This window comes from Astatotilapia calliptera, chromosome 1, assembly GCF_964374335.1.
Source record: "Astatotilapia calliptera chromosome 1, fAstCal68.1, whole genome shotgun sequence".
In the NCBI taxonomy this organism is placed as follows: Eukaryota; Metazoa; Chordata; class Actinopteri; order Cichliformes; family Cichlidae; genus Astatotilapia; species Astatotilapia calliptera.
In genome coordinates, this window is record NC_137422.1 from 35,946,944 (window position 1) to 35,968,851 (window position 21,908).

General features: G+C 39.5%; 1 protein-coding gene across 1 annotated transcript in view; it reads right to left on the reverse strand.

Moving 5' to 3' along the window:
* Window positions 1-21,908, reverse strand: part of itfg1 (integrin alpha FG-GAP repeat containing 1) — a 156,633-nt gene that overhangs the window by 40,534 nt on the left and 94,191 nt on the right. The window contains exon 13 of the mRNA XM_026175418.2: window positions 540-583. Within this exon, the coding sequence (XP_026031203.1) occupies window positions 540-583 (44 nt within the window). The remainder of the gene's footprint in view (window positions 1-539; window positions 584-21,908) is intronic.

Below are 21,908 nucleotides of genomic sequence, written 5' to 3' on the forward strand. Positions count from 1 at the left end.
TCTCATCACATCGATGCAAACATGAAGCCTTGGATACGTCAGAAAGTTACATAATGTCGTCAGGGAGTTAACCAAGTATTGATATCTGTTATAAATTTATTATGAAGGTCTGTAACTTCTCTCCATTATGAAAAAGCAAATATAAACAGCACATTTCTGGTACTGCTACTGAATGAAACCAAAACGTATCATTTCATTTTTTTCCCACATTCTCAAGCTGCATTAAATGATAGGTACTTTACTTATAAAGAAGAGCTCATGCTGCTCTAAAGCTTAAATGCACATCACCCATTCAGATCCTCCTTGCTAATTTCCTAAATATAAAGTTGATGCTCTGCACTGATGTAAAGTTTGGCCAGCAGCTGTAACATCTCTCTTCCTGCTATAGAATACTGGAAGACTGCAACCTCTGGAGGACGATGATGTACACAGATAAGTGCAATGGATAGACAGATATATCTGTGGTCAGACATATAAGAACATAACACCTTTTCTATGTCATCATTAGAAAAGTGAAAAAACAAAGCACAATATCTTACCTTAACACCTTCAGGGCAGTCATTGGAGCAGAGGCCACTGAGTACTGTAGAAGAAGAGATGGCAAGAGTTAGACATGATACTCAGCACGTGTTACAGGTGCAGCACAATAATACAGCACTGTAAAACAAGTACCTGAAGTGCTGCTGTATCAGTTCGCCAACAGTCACTATATATATATATATATATATATATATATATATATATATATATATATATATATATATATATATATATATATATATATATATATATATATATATATATATATATCAAACACCAATCAGGCAGATAAAAGAATTTGTTCAAAATGAATCAGATGCTGAAAGTGAAATCCAAATAATACACTATTAACCATGCTTAAGCATTCCTCATATTTACATTGCATTTTAACAACTTATTAATCAGTTCTTTGCACTAGGTGGACCTGGACAATACAGGGAGAGAGGGGAGGTTATAAAATAATTGCTAGCATTGAAAAACATGAAAAATAAATGTGCAAACTATTAGCACTGCATGCGTTTGTGGACGTGCATGCTAAGAAAGTATTTCCCTCATTTGTGTGTACTAGCAGAGCAAAGACAAAATCCACTGAATTGCTAAGCAGTCATTAGAGAAGTGACTTTATTAGCATACTAATAGGGTCCTGGGTGTAGGTTGTCTTGATTTGCCTGATGAAGTCACGCTGAAACCCGATTTTGTGTTAATAAGGTCAACACCCAGCAATGTACTAAACAAAAGCCAAACTCAAAGGGAATATCCCAGTGCCCTTGGTAAAATCATATAGTCAGTGGATGGATAAAGCCTTAAATTTCAAATGTTCATAAATAACTACAAACAGTTTTAGTGTATGCATAGCCTCGATAACATCTGAACAAAAATCAGTGCTGCAATTATTTTGTGAAGTTTCTTAGCTATGTAAAAGCCCTTGAAACCAGGGAGCTGTACGTACTCTAATGTAGAAACAGCAGGCGATCTGTGAATTTTGGACCACTCCACATTACATGATCTCCATTCATCCATTCATGGACTCTTTTTTTCTCTCCTCCCTCAATTAAACATTCACTTATCAGCGTGCCTCTTCTATTCATTCTCTGACATGTTTAGAATATTTATAGAACTAAGCATTAGCAAGTGGTAGGTAAAATCAGTAGGTATTAAGGGCAGTCCATACAGACAAAGATGTTGTTCATCAGTCTCTGTGTTAGGATATCTACAACCATAAAAGATATAGTTCTGCATTTACATCTTCTACTATGACATAGAACACCAATTGCACATTATATATATATATACTTCACATGTAGTAAATTGCCATCTATCCATCTTCTTAAAATTTTTACATGACTACTACTTATCTACTATGTGACAAATAGTAATAGTAATCAGTTTTAAGCCAATTTTTTCAACCAATCCAATTCCAGAGTGAATATTTACAACACCACCCTTTTTACGTGGAGCAATGATGTCATTTTGTTATGACTCGTTGATACGCTAGCCAAACAAAGTGTGACCAATTATGCCTATGTCATATGCAAATGCACCAGAGATGAAGGACTGCATTGCACCATTTTCTTATACGTTGGTCACTCTATGTGGTAACCTGTCTGACACCACTATGTGAATAAACAAGGATTTTTTTTTCCTTTTAAAACTTTGATTTAAAAACAAATGGCGTACACGGGGCAAAGGCAAATTTGGTGCTTTGAAGTTCACAAGCCTATTAAGTATATGCCTGCGGCAGAATTCAGATGGAGCTCCCATCAAAGAAAAGCATGTGTTCCTTGACCTTAACTGACCACACTGCATATCAGCTTCTACTTAACATCTTTGGTACACAAGTCTGACTGAGAAATTGAATTTTATCAGGAAAAATGCTTTCATTGCTCACTGGGACCCTTGCTTTGTTCTCATTAAACATGCCTTTCAAAGCACATTTAGTAATCACATAGGTACAGTTTCTATGATACTGTCAATATTTGTTTGCCAAAAATGAACTACAAATGTTTTCATGTTGGGGTATGAAATCTGGCCAGCAGTGATCACAGGCCATTCATCACTCAATGGGAGAAGGAAATCTGACAAGGGTTGTAGTTTGTTTTTTCCAATTCCCAAGGCTGTTTCTTACTTTTTCTAAGGCCCTAGAATGTCGAATAAAGTTAGATAAAGCTGAATGACACTAGAAAACACGAGGTCATTTGGCTCTAAAAAGATCAAAGTTTTGGGAGTACAAGTGGAAATCTGGCCTAATGCAGCAACATGGTCAAAAACAGTGCAGCATATAATTATACTGCAGCATCAACTCTGAGTGAACGCCACATCAACACTTTATAGGCTTCTCACCAAAGTCATCTATGAAGGACACAAATGATCAATAGATCCAAGGGATCCGATTATTTATGGTGTGTTTGAAATTCAGGCTCTTTTGAGTCAGAGTACTTCTGTCATTGTCACTGACCCTGTAAAGATACAACACCGAGGGCTCAGATTGCCACTTGTTTGAACTAAGTTCCACTTGGGATTATCAAGAAAAGGGACATAGGACATAACAGAAACAGTCTAGAGAGACTGAAAGCTACAATGCACACACTCCGTGATCCCCTCTGCTATATACAGTATATGGAATTTTTTCTGAGATCCATTTTGCACCACTGAAAACGCATTCACACATTATTAGAGAACACCCATTTTCACTCCACTGTGGTTAACAGGTCGATTAGGAAACCCGAAGTGTAAGAACACCATTTCCAGTGGAGTCTGTGCATCTCTGTGGGCTGCAGCACAAACTGTGAACTTGTTTCATTTTTTAGCGTCAATCTAGCAGTAACCTTTAAAATGCATCCCGAGTAACACTATATGTGAAATGTATCCTGAATGATCAAAACAGCAGAGCAAAACAGACAGATGTCAGTGCATTAAAGGGTCGACGGGTGTAAACAACACAATGCAGCTGGAATACAAATAGCATCTGTTGCATGTCTGAAATTGAATGCTTACAGCAAAAATAAAGGTACTGATAAGGTACTGAGCAAAAGTCTTGGTTCACTCCTGATTCGTTAATATTTGCTCCTAAGATGTCCTTGAGCAATATTTCTCCAGGCTTTCTGAAGGTATTTTCAAGTGTTTATTTGGTCTTTGGTTGCTTTTTCACTCATTTTCAGTCTAGTCCTTGTACCTGACAATGTTCCCAGGAATTTTTTCTTTGTTTGTTAAGCCACTTAACACTGACCTATGAATCATTCAAGCAAAAGAAAGGCTATTAACTCAAATCATTAACTAGTGTTGTGTCTACACATAGCAGACAACTTAGTAAAGAACCAAAACATTTTTAACTGTATCTCTTTGGTACTTTGTTACTAGCAGCTTGTCACAAAAACACATAACTTGGTCTCATTTCTTTAGTTGAATCAGTTTGATGAGCATAAAATTGTATTGTTGCAACAATGGGGTGAGAAAGCTATCAGCTATTTGGGACTCACCGGAGCACCCGGGCATATCTCTGCATGTTGTGCAGTGTGTCCTTTGACGTATCTGAGGAAACTGGAGAAGTGAAGGGCAAAAGAAAAGGATGTGGGCCTACAGAAAATAAACATTATATAAAAGCCATGTTCTTAAGCAATAGGAAAACCCCTGAAAAGATCTAACATAGGACCTGAGAGATTTATCTAACCCTTTAGTTCATCCATCTACTGTTTACCAAAAGCTCATCAGGAATGGTGCTAATCGATGGGTGTTAAGAAATGGAAACAAGGAGTAAATGCTGAGATATTCTGAATTACAGAAGAACGAGAATGAATGACACACGCACAAAATGCTCATTTTTGATGCAAATGATCAATTTGTACAGACCCCGACACTGAGAGAGGCACAGTGAGTGTCAACAGCCATTTGTAAAACACGGTGGAGGCTCTGTCATGTTTTGGAGCTGCATTTGACCCAGTGGTACTGGAGCTCTTGCCAAAATAACAAACAATGGAACACTATTAGTGATGGAGTGGCCTCCCCAGGGTCTGGACCACAGCGTTGTTAGTGTGGGATGATCTTGACAGAGAACAGAACAAAAGGCCAACATCCGAAGAAGAGCTTTAAATGTCTTTCAAGAAGCCTGGAGAACTATTCCTGAAGACAACTTTAAGAAATTACAGGAAAGCTTGCCTAAAAGAATTTTGGCTGTGTTGAAAAATCAATGTTATCATACCAAATATTGACTTTCAAACTCATTCAAATTGTACAAACTCTTTTTTTTTTCCTTACATGCTGTATCTGTTTCTATGCATATTTGCTCATTTCAGTAGATTCTTGCATCCGTTTTCCATTTTCAGAGTAAGCTGCATACTGAAGTAAAACTAATATACATGGCAATTTCTGTTTTTTGTCATATAAGAGAAAACGATTTGATGTGTTCATTTCATGTGTAGATAAAACTCAGTCAAAATTGGCACCTCTCTGAAATAACTGTCAGAGTGACCTTGTCTGTGTGAAGCTTTACTTTCCCTTTTCTTTCCTGTTAAATTTAAAGCCAAAAAAAGTAAAATAAAAAACTAATAACTAGACCGATCCGATATTACGTATCGGTATCGGTCTGATACTGACCTAAATTACTGGATCGGATATTGGAGAGAAATAAAAAATGTAATCCGATCCGTTAAATATCAAAAAAGCACCTCACAAAATTTGGGACACGCTGTAACTCGCCTCATAACCTTAGCATCTCGGAGCAGTATGCATCACGTGATAGAGCGGCTGTGGCATGCGAGACCTGTCAGTGGTCTGGTTGAGCATTTCGCTACCAAACCGGCATTTCATCTCCGACAAAGTTATCCCCGAGAGAAGTAAAGCAAGTGTGTAAGTTCATCTCTGAATGTTTGTAAAGCATTCCCGCAGTAAGCTTAACAACCGATATATGGAGCGACTGCCTCTTCCTCCCTCTCCTGCTGCTACTTCAATCATGAAACTGATCAATGATCAGCTGATCGGTTTTTCTGTCGTGAGTCCGTCTCTCTTGTTTGCTTTTGGCCCACTTCGCGCCAGAAAGAGGAAACCAGCGGCTGAACAACAGCAGCACGTTTAAGCTTGATAAGCTGTTGTTAGAATTTATTTAATATTACTTTTTACACCAGGATCTTTTTCTACGTAGCTGACGGCTGGTAACTGTGCAGGGGCGGGTCTAGCAAAGTTTAGCCAGGTGGGGCCTATAAGGCATGAACAGGGAGAAGGGGGCACAAAGACATACTTTTCTTTCTTATTCTCATTTAAAATGTGTAGCTTTTAATAAATAATTATCCGAATCTTACACCCAAAGTTTTAATCGGATGAAAAATGTATAGAAGTCCATTACTGTATATAGTAACTATTAAGTCTAATATACCCTAGGTAAGCTATAGTACTTTTTCCATCTGTGCAGTCTGCAATTCTGTTGAAGAAAGATGTTGAATCTATTTAATTATTCTTGAAAAATAATTGACTTCTGTGCATTTTTTCCCCACACTGCATCAAATTAAAGTTGATTACGTCGATTAAGCATCATGAGGTGGAGGGTGGGTGGTTCCCTATGTTTTTGGGGTTTTTTTGCTGGGAGTTTTAGAACCCTATTAGTTAGGTTGCTTACTCTTTAAAATACCAGAATAGGGAGGATGGAGTAGGTTTAAGTTTATTAGATTGATCAGTATTGCTGAACTATGAAATATTTTGGGTGCAGTATATTTTTTACATACAGGTATAATAGAATAGCTTTAGTGTTTGTTTTTTTGTAACTTGAGTATGAACTTATACAAAAAGCAGCAAGATATTAAAAAAACATTTTTATTGATTAAAAAACACTATCGGATTCATATCAGTATCGGCAGATATCCAAATTTATGATATCGGTATCGGTATTGGACATAAAAACGTGGTATCATTCCAGCTCTACTAATAACAAGGCAGTTTTGTTCATAGGTCTTTTTAAATACACTGAGGGCTCTTGACGAATACAATATGTTCGACAACAGAAAAAGTAGAAACTTCAATCAGTGAAAGGGGGCAAAAATTTGCTACATTACACATTTTGTGGCACAAAGTCACTCATGTATAAAGAGAAAAACATAGACAAACAGCATCAATGCAGAAGTCCTTCACAACTCAGTGGGCACGCCATTGCTTCAGGAGATAAAATGAGTCTGTGTTTGTGTGTGTGTGTGTGTGTGTTCTGTGAGGCTTCTTTTGTTCCACATACTTCAATCCTTAGTTAATATGAAACAACTACATAGCAGCTTCACAATAGACAAAACAAGATCCTAAGAATAATTCTCGAGCATCCTATGCTGCCAATATAGTCTCAGTGTCTCACCCTCTCTCACGCAGTACAGCCTATCCAGCTCAGACTGAGCTTGCCTATTTTCTCGTGTAACATTAAGACTGATGGCATCTCCTCTGCAGGGCTAACTTAATCAAGTGGAGGATGAACTGGCCTCTGTACTCTGTGTTGGTCATTGTGCGTGTTTTCATCATAGTGATAGTGAGCTAAGCAGAGACGGTAAGCACCGTTTTATGAATAGGGCTTGTGTGTGCGTTTCTTTGTACAGTATAGTTTCATGTACACTGTTGAAAAGGCTCTGCAACCAAAATAGTCCATTTGTCTAACTGTCAAAAATAGTAAAATCAAATAAGGATTTGCTTGTTTATGTCTATGTGTACACACAATCAGAAGAAACAGAAAAGCAAAGGCACTTTTCCCACCCTTCAGATTAATCAGAAAACCTATCATCTGCAGTAAAGATTGGGGTTTTGAATTAATGTAGGGATTAAAATTAGTACACAATGTATATTTTATACTATGCAAGTAGATTCCCATGGGCTCTGTCCCAATTTTCCCAGTTCACATTAGTCACTTGTGAGCAGGTTTTCAAACACTGCTGAATGCTAAGACCTCTTGCTGAGAGATTTATTTTTTCTAATCTAGCAAAATGTTAAAAATTATGCCCTGGCCAGTCACAAATTGCTGGGCAGAACACTTGGTTTCCCCCAAAAAACAAAAACAAACTAATGACCAAGATGTTTGAGCATCTTGTGAGGTAATTATATTTAGTGAGGTGGGTGCTCTGGCTTTTAATAACACGGTGAATGCTTCTTCCCAGAAACCAGTGAAGAAGAATTCTAATATATGTGGAAGCACAGCTCACTGTGTAGGCTTATGGCTAAATTAATGATAAGTAAAAGACGGGTGCCATGCTTGGATTTGCTATACTCATCAATATGTTATGTCCAGTTTCAGTGACAGCTTGCCAAGAGCTGCCAGTTAGCCATTATTCAGATTTAACCGATGAGGTGCACTGACTGATTTGGACAAAAGTACACCGTTCTAATAAATCCTAGCCTGATATTATTGAAGGTACGTAAGGGGCACTGTGTTTTAACCCATACTGCCAGTCTTTGTTCTGTGATATGAGAAGACAGTTTGTTTCTCACCACTAAGTGTAAACCAAGTGTATTTCTTATATATAATCTATCACAGATGATCCTTTATTAGATTCATAAAATCAGACAAGCTATTTCATAGACTGTACAAAAACACCCGCTTATTAAACCTTAGCCTAGTTTTGAAACATTTATTCATATATAAGGTGTTGACATTTAATATTAATAAATTAACACCTGTAACACCTGTTTGACCAACAATTTCATCTGGCTTTCCACATAATGTTTGGGAAACTTTAACCTGAATTAAGTTTCTTCTTTTGATATCTGGGTTGTAAAAACAAACTAAACTCACTACTTAAAAAGGTGACAAAAAAAATCACTGGTTACATAGAAAATACAAAAATGATATAATACTAAATTTTAAATGTAACAAAAAGGAAGAAAATCAATGTTTGTGCTCAGCTTTGATTCCCAAATATGTGGCAGAAAACATTTCATATGCTGATACACAAGAAAACTAATCACTATTTGAAGCCCTTTTTATGTTTGCTACAAACACTGCACTGAGACCTGTTGTGACATTATAGTTTGCAAGAGAAAAAGCTCTCAGAGTGTATTTTTCACACCAGAAAAATCACAGTAATACAGGCTTCACAGTGCAGAGGGGTAATTTCATGGGAAATGAATTTCTGTAACTACACTTACAAACACACAATTCGGCACGCAAGTCTTATAAAGCTGAAATTAGATTTTCAACACGATATTGCTATGATATGTTCATGCATGTCTCACTCTATTGTAGTAGCCACCTACGAGCTGGAAAGGGAGATGAATTATCTTTGGCTAAGCTCTAACACAAATGGCTGAACAATTTGAGAAATGTCTGGTGTGTGGCAGAGAGCATGCCTCCTCAAGCAAGACTCTCACCTTTAACTGCCTCCTTGCTGGCAGTCTTGGAGTCATGGTAACCACATGCAAACTTCACAACAGTGTTCTTAGCTGAAGTCATGTATGAAAGTGAAATGCACACAGCGACACACATAAAGAGTAAAATGTGATGAGCAGACTTTGATAAGGAAACATGCCACATCAGCGCTAGCAGCTACCAGTGTGAGTCAACGAGACCCATGCAGACACACACACACTGTACGCAAACACACTGACACACAAACACAGCAAACAGACAGCTGAGCTGCATTTGCTCTGAGACGCACATCACTTCCCATTGTCCTCAGGCTGGTTTTGCTGACTGCAAGGGGCTGCTTACAGATACGCGTGGACACCACACATGCCCAGACAACAAGGAACACACATTGTGACTGGCAGTGAAATGACCTCCTGCTCATGGCTTTGTGATCCACGTTACAGGGATGACATATATATTGTTACAGAACATTCACTGACTTTGTGTACTGTTTATGTCCACTGTAATACACATGTACTAGCCAGTGCTCCCATCAGACACTTTAAAGGTTATTGTCTCGTCTGGTCCTACTGTAAGTAAGACTGGGCACAGCACAGCCGTGAGGATTCAAATCTCACGGGGAGGCTTCGTTATTCAGTCTCCACTTTGGGCAACATCATTATAAGTATGTATGCTCACTGTCGCTGAACAGCTGGTAGTGGCCTGTAGTTTGTTACAGGTTCTGATAAAAATTACGTGACCACAATGTTAATATTCCCTATCAATTAAAATAAAGTCAAACGTGGTCACAAAGGCTAAACGTCTAAAGAAATCATGTTCTCCTTATCCAAACAAATTACAGTAATTTTACAGCAAAAATTGGTCGTGGCAGCTATTTTAGCGCCAGTAAAATGATAAAACCAAGGGACCTGCGAACTGTTCTCTGTTACATATTTATCGTATACTAAATATATAAAATAAACAGAGCAAAAGGTGTGACATAAAAAACCCCACCTCCAACATCTAGATAAAAACGGCACATATACCCTTAGTGTGATAACCAGTGTTGGTCAAGTTACTTGAAAAAAGTAATCAGTAACTAATTACCGATTACTTCCCCAAAAAAGTAATCCCTTTACTTTACCGATTACTTATTTTCAAAAGTAATTAATTACTTAGTTACTTTTTAAAAACACTATTTACAACCTGAAGAGGTGATAAAGCGACAGATCTTTCAGCCCAATTCTACTTTTTCTACATAATCCATCATACAAAATGTAATCAAATGGAAAAGTCTCTTTTTTTTAACTTGTTTTATCAGTTTTAATCTTTTAACTTTATGCATCAAGCAAAAATTTAATTATATGCACCATTCTCTGACTTGAATAAATTAGTTTAACATTTAAACCTATTTTCTGCACATTCCAGCACATAAAATAAAATATTTTTTGTGTTTACACTCACTCTTTCAAATAGATGCAAGTAAAACACAGCAGAAAATAAATAAAGTCAAAGACTCAGTGGTCCTGTTGCTCTATTTTCACCTGTAAAGCAGGACTGCGGTAGGCGGAGGTTTACCCTGGTGCAGGTGTGCCGCGGTCAGTTGAAGAATCCGCGAGTTTCTCTGTGAGTTTCCCATTACGTGGTAGCTACTCGGTGCTTGTTTGGAAGTTTAGGGGTTTTTTTCGCTGTAAAAAGTTTTCTTCCCACGCACGATGGACGGTAATGTTTTAATGTGCTAATATGGAATCAAACTCAAAGTAAGGTCAGTACTTCCACGCTTTAAACGCTGCACGCTCATACTCTCTCCCACAATCGATATGTGATCCATTGTTGATCTGCACACAGCTGTTGTCACTAACGTCGCACTGGCTTACGTCACTGTCGTGAGACATTCTCACAAAAAAAAATCACGGTTTTAGTAACGCAGTAACGCAGCGTTACTACGGGAAAGTAATGGTAATCTAATTACCGTTTTTGCAATAGTAATCCCTTACTTTACTCGTTACTTGAAAAAAGTAATCGCGTTACAAGTAACGCGTTACTGCCTATCTCTGGTGATAACTAACAATTTTTTAATGTCTTTAAAGCTGACTGACAGTTTCTTTGTTCATACAGACAATTATAAACCTTATAAAGACAATGCACAACCCAAGACTGTCAATAGCCACTGAGAAAAAATAATTTTCAGGGAACTGGATTAGTCTTCATGACTTCATGAATCAAACATCCCCCAAGTCCAATTTAAAATGAGGTACTGCTTGTTATTATTATTTTTTCCATTATCTAAACCACTTCCCATGTGATAATTGGTCTGTCTTTCATCTACCTTCATTCTCAACAGACATTGTTCACATGAAATTGATTTATGCTTCTTTTTCTGAAGCTGATTTCCCCACTGCTGCTGGTCATTTGGTTGTAGAGGTCCAATGTTATTCTTTTTGAAATGAACAAAGACAGCTAAAATTATTGGCACACCGTTACACCAAAATACAACACCCACTGGGTGTTTTATGTAATTTCATTTGTTCTACAATAGCTTCTATTAAACATTGTAGACAGATGATAAATATAAATAAATAAACTTTAATATGCAGTATTGTTTCACTTGCTTAAAAGCTTAATTTACGGTCAGAGTCACTGAGACTTCAACTGAGCTGGTAGGGGGTGATTTAAAGAAAAATTGGACCAGGACTTCCACACTCTCTAAGTTCATCTCTGAATGTTTGTAAAGCATTCCCGCGGTAAGCTTAACAACCGATATATGGAGCGACTGCCTCTTCCTCCCTCTCCTGCTGCTACTTCAATCATGAAACTGATCAATGATCAGCTGATCGGTTTTTCTGTCGTGAGTCCGTCTCTCTTGTTTGTTTTTGGCCCACTTCGCGCCAGAAAGAGGAAACCAGCGGCTGAACAACAGCAGCACGTTTAAGCTTGATAAGCTGTTGTTAGAATTTATTTAATATTACTTTTTACACCAGGATCCTTTTCTACGTAGCTGACGGCTGGTAACTGTGCAGGGGCGGGTCTAGCAAAGTTTAGCCAGGTGGGGCCTATAGGGCATGAACAGGGAGAAGGGGGCACAAAGACATACTTTTCTTTCTTATTCTCATTTAAAATGTGTAGCTTTTAATAAATAATTATCCGAATCTTACACCCAAAGTTTTAATCGGATGAAAAATGTATAGAAGTCCATTACTGTATATAGTAACTATTAAGTCTAATATACCCTAGGTAAGCTATAGTACTTTTTCCATCTGTGCAGTCTGCAATTCTGTTGAAGAAAGATGTTGAATCTATTTAATTATTCTTGAAAAATAATTGACTTCTGTGCATTTTTTCCCCACACTGCATCAAATTAAAGTTGATTACGTCGATTAAGCATCATGAGGTGGAGGGTGGGTGGTTCCCTATGTTTTGTTTTTTTTCTTGCTGGGAGTTTTAGAACCCTATTAGTTAGGTTGCTTACTCTTTAAAATACCAGAATAGGGAGGATGGAGTAGGTTTAAGTTTATTAGATTGATCAGTATTGCTGAACTATGAAATATTTTGGGTGCAGTATATTTTTTACATACAGGTATAATAGAATAGCTTTAGTGTTTGTTTTTTTGTAACTTGAGTATGAACTTATACAAAAAGCAGCAAGATATTAAAAAAACATTTTTATTGATTAAAAAACACTATCGGATTCATATCAGTATCGGCAGATATCCAAATTTATGATATCGGTATCGGTACTGGACATAAAAACGTGGTATCATTCCATCTCTACTAATAACAGTAGCTTCTTTTTCTGAAGCTGATTTCCCCACTGCTGCTGGTCATTTGGTTGTAGAGGTCCAATGTTATTCTTTTTGAAATGAACAAAGACAGCTAAAATTATTGGCACACCGTTACACCAAAATACAACACCCACTGGGTGTTTTATGTAATTTCATTTGTTCTACAATAGCTTCTATTAAACATTGTAGACAGATGATAAATATAAATAAATTAACTTTAATATGCAGTATTGTTTCACTTGCTTAAAAGCTTAATTTACGGTCAGAGTCACTGAGACTTCAACTGAGCTGGTAGGGGGTGATTTAAAGAAAAATTGGACCAGGACTTCCACACTCTCTGTGTGGCGACAGGGAGAGAGAAAAAGTAGTCACACCACTCTGGAAATACTGCCTCCAGTCAAATACTACTCTGGATGACACAGTTACATTTAAAGACTTCATGTAAATCTCCTCATTGCCATTTAAATGGAATGAAAAGAAGGAATAAAAGACAGTTCTGACTGACAGGATGAGAAGAGTGGAGAGGAAACTGGGGGACCGTAAAAGACATTTGCAGAAGAGAAACAAGAGTGCTGACAGAGTGAGGGCAGAAGGTGAGACTATGAAAACAGAGGCTGGAGAGGGGTTAGAAGGAGGAAATGAATGGGAAAAAATGGGTGGATAAACAGAAAAAAGAGAAAGGAGAAAATATGGAAAGTGGAGAAAAGAGGTCTGAATTTCACACAGAAATGATGAAAGAGGATGTGAAGAGTGAGGAGAGAATGAGGAACATGTTAGCCTGAGAAAAGCTCCCAGATGTTTCTCAATGCAGCTAATCTGCATCCTAATAAGTGAGCAGGAAACTAATCAACTCATACAGTTCTGCCTGTCAGTCTCTCTCTTCATGTCTTTTCCATACACATAGACACACACTGACATGAACACACACTTTGAGATGCTCATGTTGAGATACCCGCCTCCTTCCCATCACCCACGATTTTATCCTTCTTTCTAATTTTGGAGTTTATGATTTCTCCCATTTCCTCCCTCCTCAGCAGTAATCATCCATCCATCTGTCCACCAAGCAACCACTTTGCATACGCGGTTTTTTCACAGCTTAATGTGGATCCACTTTGCTCTGCATACGATTTAACAGTCATGCACGTCCTTACTATGTTTTGTAATAAGTGCAAATTTTAAAAAAAATCCTTTTACACTGTTGGGGGTAAAAATGCTAAAATTTCTCCTAAATTATTAAATCTGAACACATGCACAGGTATTTTCAGTCATGTTGTTACAGGTCTATAAAATCAAGCCTCCAGCTACGCAGTCTGCCTTAACAAGCCTCTGTGAAAGAATTGGTCATTCTAAAGAGCTCACTGAAGAGTGTCGTATTCTAATAGGATGCCATCTTCGCAGCATGTTCCCTCCTAAATATTCCCAGATATTCAGCTGTAAGTGGCAATATTGCAAGTGTGAGTGTTTAGGAACCACAGCAACTCAGCCATGAAGTGGCAGACCAAATAAAGTTAGGGATGTGGGAAGTGCTGGGGTACATAGTAGGTAAAAGTTGCCCACGCTCCATTGAATCATTAACTGCAAACTGCGTTCCAAACCTCCTTTGGTATTAATGTCATCACAAACACTGTGTGCTGGGAGCTTCATGCCATTGGTTTCCATGGTCCAAACAGCTTCTGTAGGTGTAATGTGTAGGTGGCACAATACTTTTAACCACAGACTGCTGAAGCTAATGAATGGGTTCAATTATAACAAACTGGCTGAAATTGAATCGAAACTGCTGCTACACATTCTGTGGTTGGCTTCATTGTTGGTGTCTGAGAAATCTGTACCATGCTGTGACTGCAAATATAATCAATGTCAGATCCATTCTTGTTTGCTTTCACCCTCAATAAAATCTCCAGAAAGACCTGGAGGAAAATATCAGTTACAGAGCAGCTGAAAAAGAGTTGCAACATTTCTGTTTTTCCTCTGTAATTCTCAATTAACGAGGATCCATTGGAGGGCAAGTCTGGTGCCAGCAGCCGCGGTAATTGCAGATCCAATAGCGTATCTTAACAAACTTCATTTTAACTTGAAAACATGCATTCTACCACTAAAGGTAATAATGCAATGCCTGATCACAGCAAATAAAGCACCTTCCAGGATCCACCTGGCTCACAAAAGTACCGACACAACCTTGAGATGCATAACTACACATATAATTGTAGCAGAGATTGTGAGACAGGTGTCATATAGTAATTTTTCTATTCATTGCTTGCCAAATGTGGATCTTCAGGTGGTTATTATGTCTATATTAATATATTTCTCTCTAAAGCACAAAACACAAACATCAGAACTAACCATCATCTTTGTGTTATACTGAAAACCTTTAATTTCATCTTGCATGTGCGAACCTGTTTTTACTGAAATTAAAACACCAACTTTGTCTCCAAGCAGCTCAACCTGAAATGTCCCTCTGATATAATCATTTCTGGAGAGAGAGGGGATCACTGGAGATTTCTCTCTGGTGGAAGTGTGCATGCATGAAGTATGCATTAGAGAATTAAAGATGATATACTTTAAATAAGACTATCATGCACTTTAAATATAATTTTGAATATCCTGCCTGTTGGTATCTAATCAAGATAGCAGACCTGTGAATGATTTAGTGTGTACTGCAGTTAGGTAAAAAAAATTATTTATCTAGAAAATGATTAATCACTTTACAATTTATATTCTCATTCATATTCATTTATATTATTTCTGAATAAAAAATACAAATAGTTCTTGACTCTTGGTAACTACAGTCTCAACATACAACAATCTGTCAGCCAAAAATGTCATTTTTGCAGTTTAGCCACATTCAAAAATTAACCTTCATTTCTATTCTTGGCCATCCTGGTGACTTCCATTGAAAATCTTCACATCTAGAAACGGTCACATCCAACTCAGACCCTGTCTTTTTCTTAGTGTTGTCATCTTCAGGCCATATTATGTCTCATTACCATCTTATATTTGAATTTATATTATATATATATATATATATATATATATATATATATATACATATACACACACACACACACACACACACACACACACACACACACACACACACACACACACACACACACACACACAGCCGGTTACCAAGATTACGTGAAGTACCCTCAGAAGGTCTGCTAGATGATGTTAATGCAGCACTACGGGCAATACCTACAACCACGATTACCGACACTAACAAGCTGATCTACAATACGGCAGCAGTGATCAGTGAGATGCTTGGCTACAAGTTGAACAGTGACAAGGGGCAGTACCCTCCATGGAGAAGGAGGCTAGAGGGCAAGATCAAAGTAGCACGGAGGGAGGTTAGCCAACTAACGGAGTTGCAGCAAGGTGCGACAAATAAGGTGCCTAAGAAATACAGCAAGCTGTCCATACCTGAGGCCTTGGAAACTGCCAAGCAAGGACTCACGGCCTTGGCCAGCCGCTTGAGGAGGTACACCAGAGAGATAGAAGGCAGGAGAATAAACCAGCTGTTCTCCACAGAACCAGCAAAGGTGTACTCTCAGTGGCAAGGGAACAATAAGAGAACAGCACCACCAAGGCTGGAGACGGAGCAATACTGGAAGAGCATATGGGAGAAGGATGCAACCCATAACGGCAATGCTCAGTGGCTAGAGGATCTGAGGGCAGACCACAGCGACCTCCCTGAACAGGGTCCAGTAACCATCACAGTGGCAGATATCCAAGAAAGGGTCTCCAGTATGAAGAGTTGGACAGCACCGACATGGTTCACGCCTACTGGCTGAAGAAGCTGACTGCACTGAACGAGCGTCTGGCAGCACAAATGAACCAGCTGCTAGTTAACGAGAGACACCCGGAATGGCTAACCGAAGGCCGGACGGTCCTGATCCCCAAGGACCCCAAGAAGGGACCGGTCCCCTCCAACTACCGACCAATAACCTGCCTCAGTACTACATGGAAGCTCCTGTCAGGCATCATATCGGCTAAGATGAACAGGCACATGGGTCAATACATGAGCGGGACACAGAAAGGAATTGGCAAGAATACCAGAGGCGCAAAACACCAGCTACTGGTAGACAGAACAATCAGCCGAGACTGCAAGACCAGACTGACCAACCTGTACACTGCCTGGATTGATTACAAGAAGGCCTATGACTCAATGCCCCACAGCTGGATACTGGAATGCCTAGAATTGTACAAGATCAATGGGACCCTAAGAGCCTTCATCAGGAACTCAATGGGGATGTGGCGTACAACACTAGAGGCCAACTCCAAGCCCATAGCACAAGTTACCATCAAGTGCGGGATCTACCAAGGAGATGCTCTGTCCCCACTGCTGTTCTGCATAGGCCTGAACCCCCTCAGTGAGATCATTAACAAGACTGGCTACGGATACCGACTACGGAACGGAGCAGTTGTCAGCCACCTCCTGTACATGGATGACATCAAGCTGTATGCCAAGAGTGAACGAGACATCGATTCACTGATCCACACTACCAGGCTATACAGCAATGACATTGGAATGTCGTTCGGACTGGAGAAGTGTAGTCGGATGGTATCAAAGAGAGGGAAGGTAGTCAGAACTGAGGGGATTGAACTACCAGAAGGCAACATTGCAGACATAGAGGACAGTTACAAGTACCTGGGGATCCCACAGGCAAATGGGAACCATGAAGAGGCCGCTAGAAAGGCTGCAACCACCAAGTACCTGCAGAGGGTCAGGCAAGTCCTGAGGAGTCAGCTGAATGGTAAGAACAAGATCCGGGCCATCAACACGTACGCCCTGCCTGTGATCAGGTACCCTGCTGGGGTAATAGGCTGGCCAAAGGAGGAGATAGAAACCACTGACATAAAGACAAGAAAGCTCCTTACCATGCATGGAGGGTTTCACCCCAAGTCCAGCACCCTGAGGCTGTACGCTAAGCGGAAGGAAGGGGGCCGGGGACTGGTGAGTGTCAGCACCACAGTCCAGGATGAGACAAGGAACATCCAAGAATACATTGGGAAGATGGCCCCAACTGACCGAGTGCTCAGTGAATACCTCAGGCAGCAGAAACCCAAGAAAGAGGAGGGAAACGAGGAACCATCATGGAAGGACAGGCCCCTGCACGGTATGTACCACCGGCAGATAGAGGAGGTGGCTGATATCCAGAAATCCTACCAGTGGCTGGACAAAGATGGACTGAAAGACAGCACAGAGGCACTAATCATGGCAGCACAAGAACAAGCTCTGAGTACAAGATCCATAGAGGCTGGGGTCTATCACACCAGGCAAGACCCCAGGTGCAGGCTGTGTAAAGATGCCCCAGAGACAATCCAGCACATAACAGCAGGGTGCAAGATGCTAGCAGGCAAGGCATACATGGAACACCATAACCAAGTGGCCGGCATAGTGTACAGGAACATCTGTGCCGAGTATAACCTGGAAGTCCCGAGGTCAAAATGGGAGATGCCCCCAAGGGTGGTGGAGAATGACCGAGCTAAGATCCTGTGGGACTTCCAGATACAGACGGACAAAATGGTGGTGGCTAACCAACCGGACATAGTGGTGGTAGACAAACAGAAGAAGACGGCCGTAGTGATCGATGTAGCGGTTCCGAATGACAGCAATATCAGGAAGAAGGAACACGAGAAGCTGGAGAAATACCAAGGGCTCAGAGAAGAGCTCGAGAGGATGTGGAGGGTGAAGGTAACGGTGGTCCCCGTGGTAATCGGAGCACTAGGTGCGGTGACTCCCAAGCTAGGCGAGTGGCTCCAGCAGATCCCGGGAATAACATCGGAGATCTCTGTCCAGAAGAGCGCAGTCCTGGGAACAGCTAAGATACTGCGCAGGACCCTCAAGCTCCCAGGCCTCTGGTAGAGGACCCGAGCTTGAAGGATAAACCGCCCGCAGGGGCGTGCTGGGTGTTTTTTTAATATATATAATATCCTTATATAAGTTTTTTTTTTTTTTAAATTTTGTATTGTACTTTAGCTTGGTTTTTGCAAACTAACACTGCATGTGCGGTGTGTGTTTCTGGCACTCCAGCATTAGGCACTCCATATGGCTGGGTTAAATAAAAGCTATTACCAACAATTCACCTTCATATTAACTAAAATACTCAGGGTCTAAATCTGACAAGCAACTTTAGAGCATACCAAATTCAACTGACTATACAAAAGAAACCTTCCTTGAAATACTGTCAAAACAACAAGACATATAGAACCGATATGATTTTTACCCTCTGCTTTCAATTTTATTTTATTTATTACAGAATGGCGTCCTTACTGCTAACTTTTTCACTGCTCTGTGGCTCTACTCACAAAGTTATAGCATGCTTGTAAATAATAAATGGTTCGATAGCAACAGAGGTACAGGTCTTGATGGAAAGCACTACTGAGGGGACTATTCTATGTCAGGAGCTTGGAAGCATAAGATGTCAAACCAGTACAGGTTCAGGTCATCTCAGTGTGAACATGCCTGCAAGAGTCCAGGATTCTGGCAGGCAGAAAGGCAAGGTTGCTGTCTAAGGTGTGTGTGATGGAAATTGTGATGGATTTAGCCTGGAAAGTCAAAGTACTTCATGGTATCTGAGCTTTCACTCAGAAACTGCGCACACATGCAAGTGTATACCAGGCTGGACACAAAGTAAATCCTACAGTGGGTGTTGTTCAATAATGCGCATGGGAGGGTTGAGGGATGTCGTCTTGAGAAAATGGGATTTCATCTTACAGAACAGAGGACTGTATCAGGCTGTCTACAAAGACACACAACTAACTGACAAAGTGTCAAGGGTGAATATGAAGTGCACGCTTTAGGCCTCACTTACTACAGTGTAATACTATTAGCTGCGCTATCAGAGATGCCTGAATAGAATGGTAAATAAACAGTTCTATCCTCATGGGGATTCACAGGAGGTGCAAGGCTATTAAGCTGAATTTGAGCTCACACTCACAAGGGAGAGGAATGAAATGTTGACAAGGTGTGAACACTTGACAGATACATTTTTATTTTGGTTGCTTGTTGCTCTCTCATCTGTACTCTGCTAGATGGAGTGAAAATGCAACACAGTGAACATGTATGAAATATTTACAACCAGAAATGTAATAAGTGAAGCTGAATGAAGAGGAGACACGGGAAAGCTGACAGTGGGGAGGAAAAAAAACATGAATTTTGGCGTGGGTGTATCTTTTTGTGTGTTGTTTGAAGTGCTGCAGTGAGACAAGACATGGATAACGATAAGGACGGCAGAGTTTAAAGAGGCGGCACGAAAGGAATTCCTGTTACGGCACGAGGAAAGGGGACGTGTCAAGGTCACACACGTACAAGCATACACACAAAAGCTGTTAGAAAACTAAAAACAAATGACTCTCTTTCACTTTTTTGGCATATATAAACCACCTAATATATAATAGTTTTAGTATTTTGCTATATTTCTTCCTAATGTAGTGGTCTTTCAGATTCCCAATTTGTACAACCATGTTTATTGATGTTGAGCCGACTATGCCTGGAGAGAATCTAGATTACAATGTGCCTCCTCTGATGCACACAAAGTCACCAGCTGCTTCTTTCCTATTAGCTGTAAGGGGTTTCATTGACAGGAGGGAATCCATGCAGAGGTTCATGCCATTTCCTTGCCTCCCTTCTCATTCTAATTACCCAGAACCCCTGCGAACCAGCTTCTTAAAATGTTGCAGAAGAGCATGTAAACAACAAGTTCGAAAGAAAGAATATCAGAAAAGCAGCAGTTCCTCTCTGACTAGAATACAAACTTGAAATATGTGCACTTTATGTGGGAACAAAATTTCATCTTGTGTTGGAGCCCAGGGATTTCTGGTAAGCAGAGTCTACAACCAACCAATATATTATAGCCCACTGAATTTGGAAAATGGGTTCTGTGCATCTAGGGATAAAGATTTGATGAATATACTTAATTTCATTGGGATTTTTGTAAACAGTATTGCGACAATGATTTCAGGAATTGTTACTGTCTATAAATTAAATACCTTGCATTATTACAGCACAGCCACGTATTTTTGGCAGTCTGTTTACAGACTGGCGGCTATCTTGTTGCACTTTTAATTTTTTTAAATATTGGATAAAGGAATCCTGTCATTTCCTACACAACCCAGCATTAATAAGAGAAATCACTAATAAAAGCCACTTGCTTGTAATCAGTGGCAAACTACTGTGTAAAGGTTGAGTGTGCGTGTCAATGTGTCAGCATTTTTGCTTGTACAGAATCTAAAGATGTTTTAAAATGTCCATCAACTTCAGGAGATTGTGACACTTTCTTTTTCTACATCAATAACCAAAACAGCTCAAGATCAAGGTTTTCTGAGGAAATCAGAGCAAGTTTGTTGAGGTGATGATATGAAGATCCCCAATCAGAAGCTTTCCTAGGGACTGCTAACTGAGCAGCATCTTAACTGTGCATGTCAATGCATCACTTACCTACTGTAACCTACTGTCATTATTTAGCTCATGTGTGACAGCACTGGAATCCTATTGCCATAACCGTCTGTCTTCTCTCTTTTATAGTTTCTTCTTTGTCCTCTTTGTTTTTCTCTCTGTACTTTTTTGCAGGCATTTCTAGCTCAGAAACAGCATTTTTCTCATATCCAGTTACCAGCCCCAACAACCAGAGAGTTTATTTTTATATTGGTTGCAGTTTATTGTCTTTTTGTGCTCTTCTCTCTCCTTCCCATTACTCCCTAACTGGCAGCAGATGGCTGTCCAATCTTGAGCCTACTTCTGATGGAGATTTCTCCCTGTTAAAAGGTCGCCAAGTGCTAGCTCAGAGAGGATCACTGGGAGTTTGTCTACTGAAAGTGTGTATGCATGAAGTATGCATTATAGGGTTATAGATGATAGGCTTTAAACAACACTATCATGCACTTGAAATATAAATGTTAAATTTCTGGCTACTGGTAACTAATCAAGCAGGTGTTAGCCATAGTAATGAGACGGCTTGTGAATGATATAGTGTGAGCAGCAGTTAGCTGGAAAAATTATTTATTTAGAAAATGATTCACCACTTTACAGTCTATATTTTGGAACATCATAATGAAACAAAATGTTTTCTTTCTGAATAAAAATATTTGTTAAATCTTGTCTTGACAGTCTCAACATATAATAATCTGTCTGCCAAAAATGTCATTTTTGCAGTGTGGTCACCTTCAAAAATTAATATTAATATCAGCAGCAGATTACATCTGCAGATGCCAATTTGCAAAATTGGGACTTGGTGAATAATTACTTCCCTTTTTACAGCAATTTAAAGACATTGTTGGTAATATGT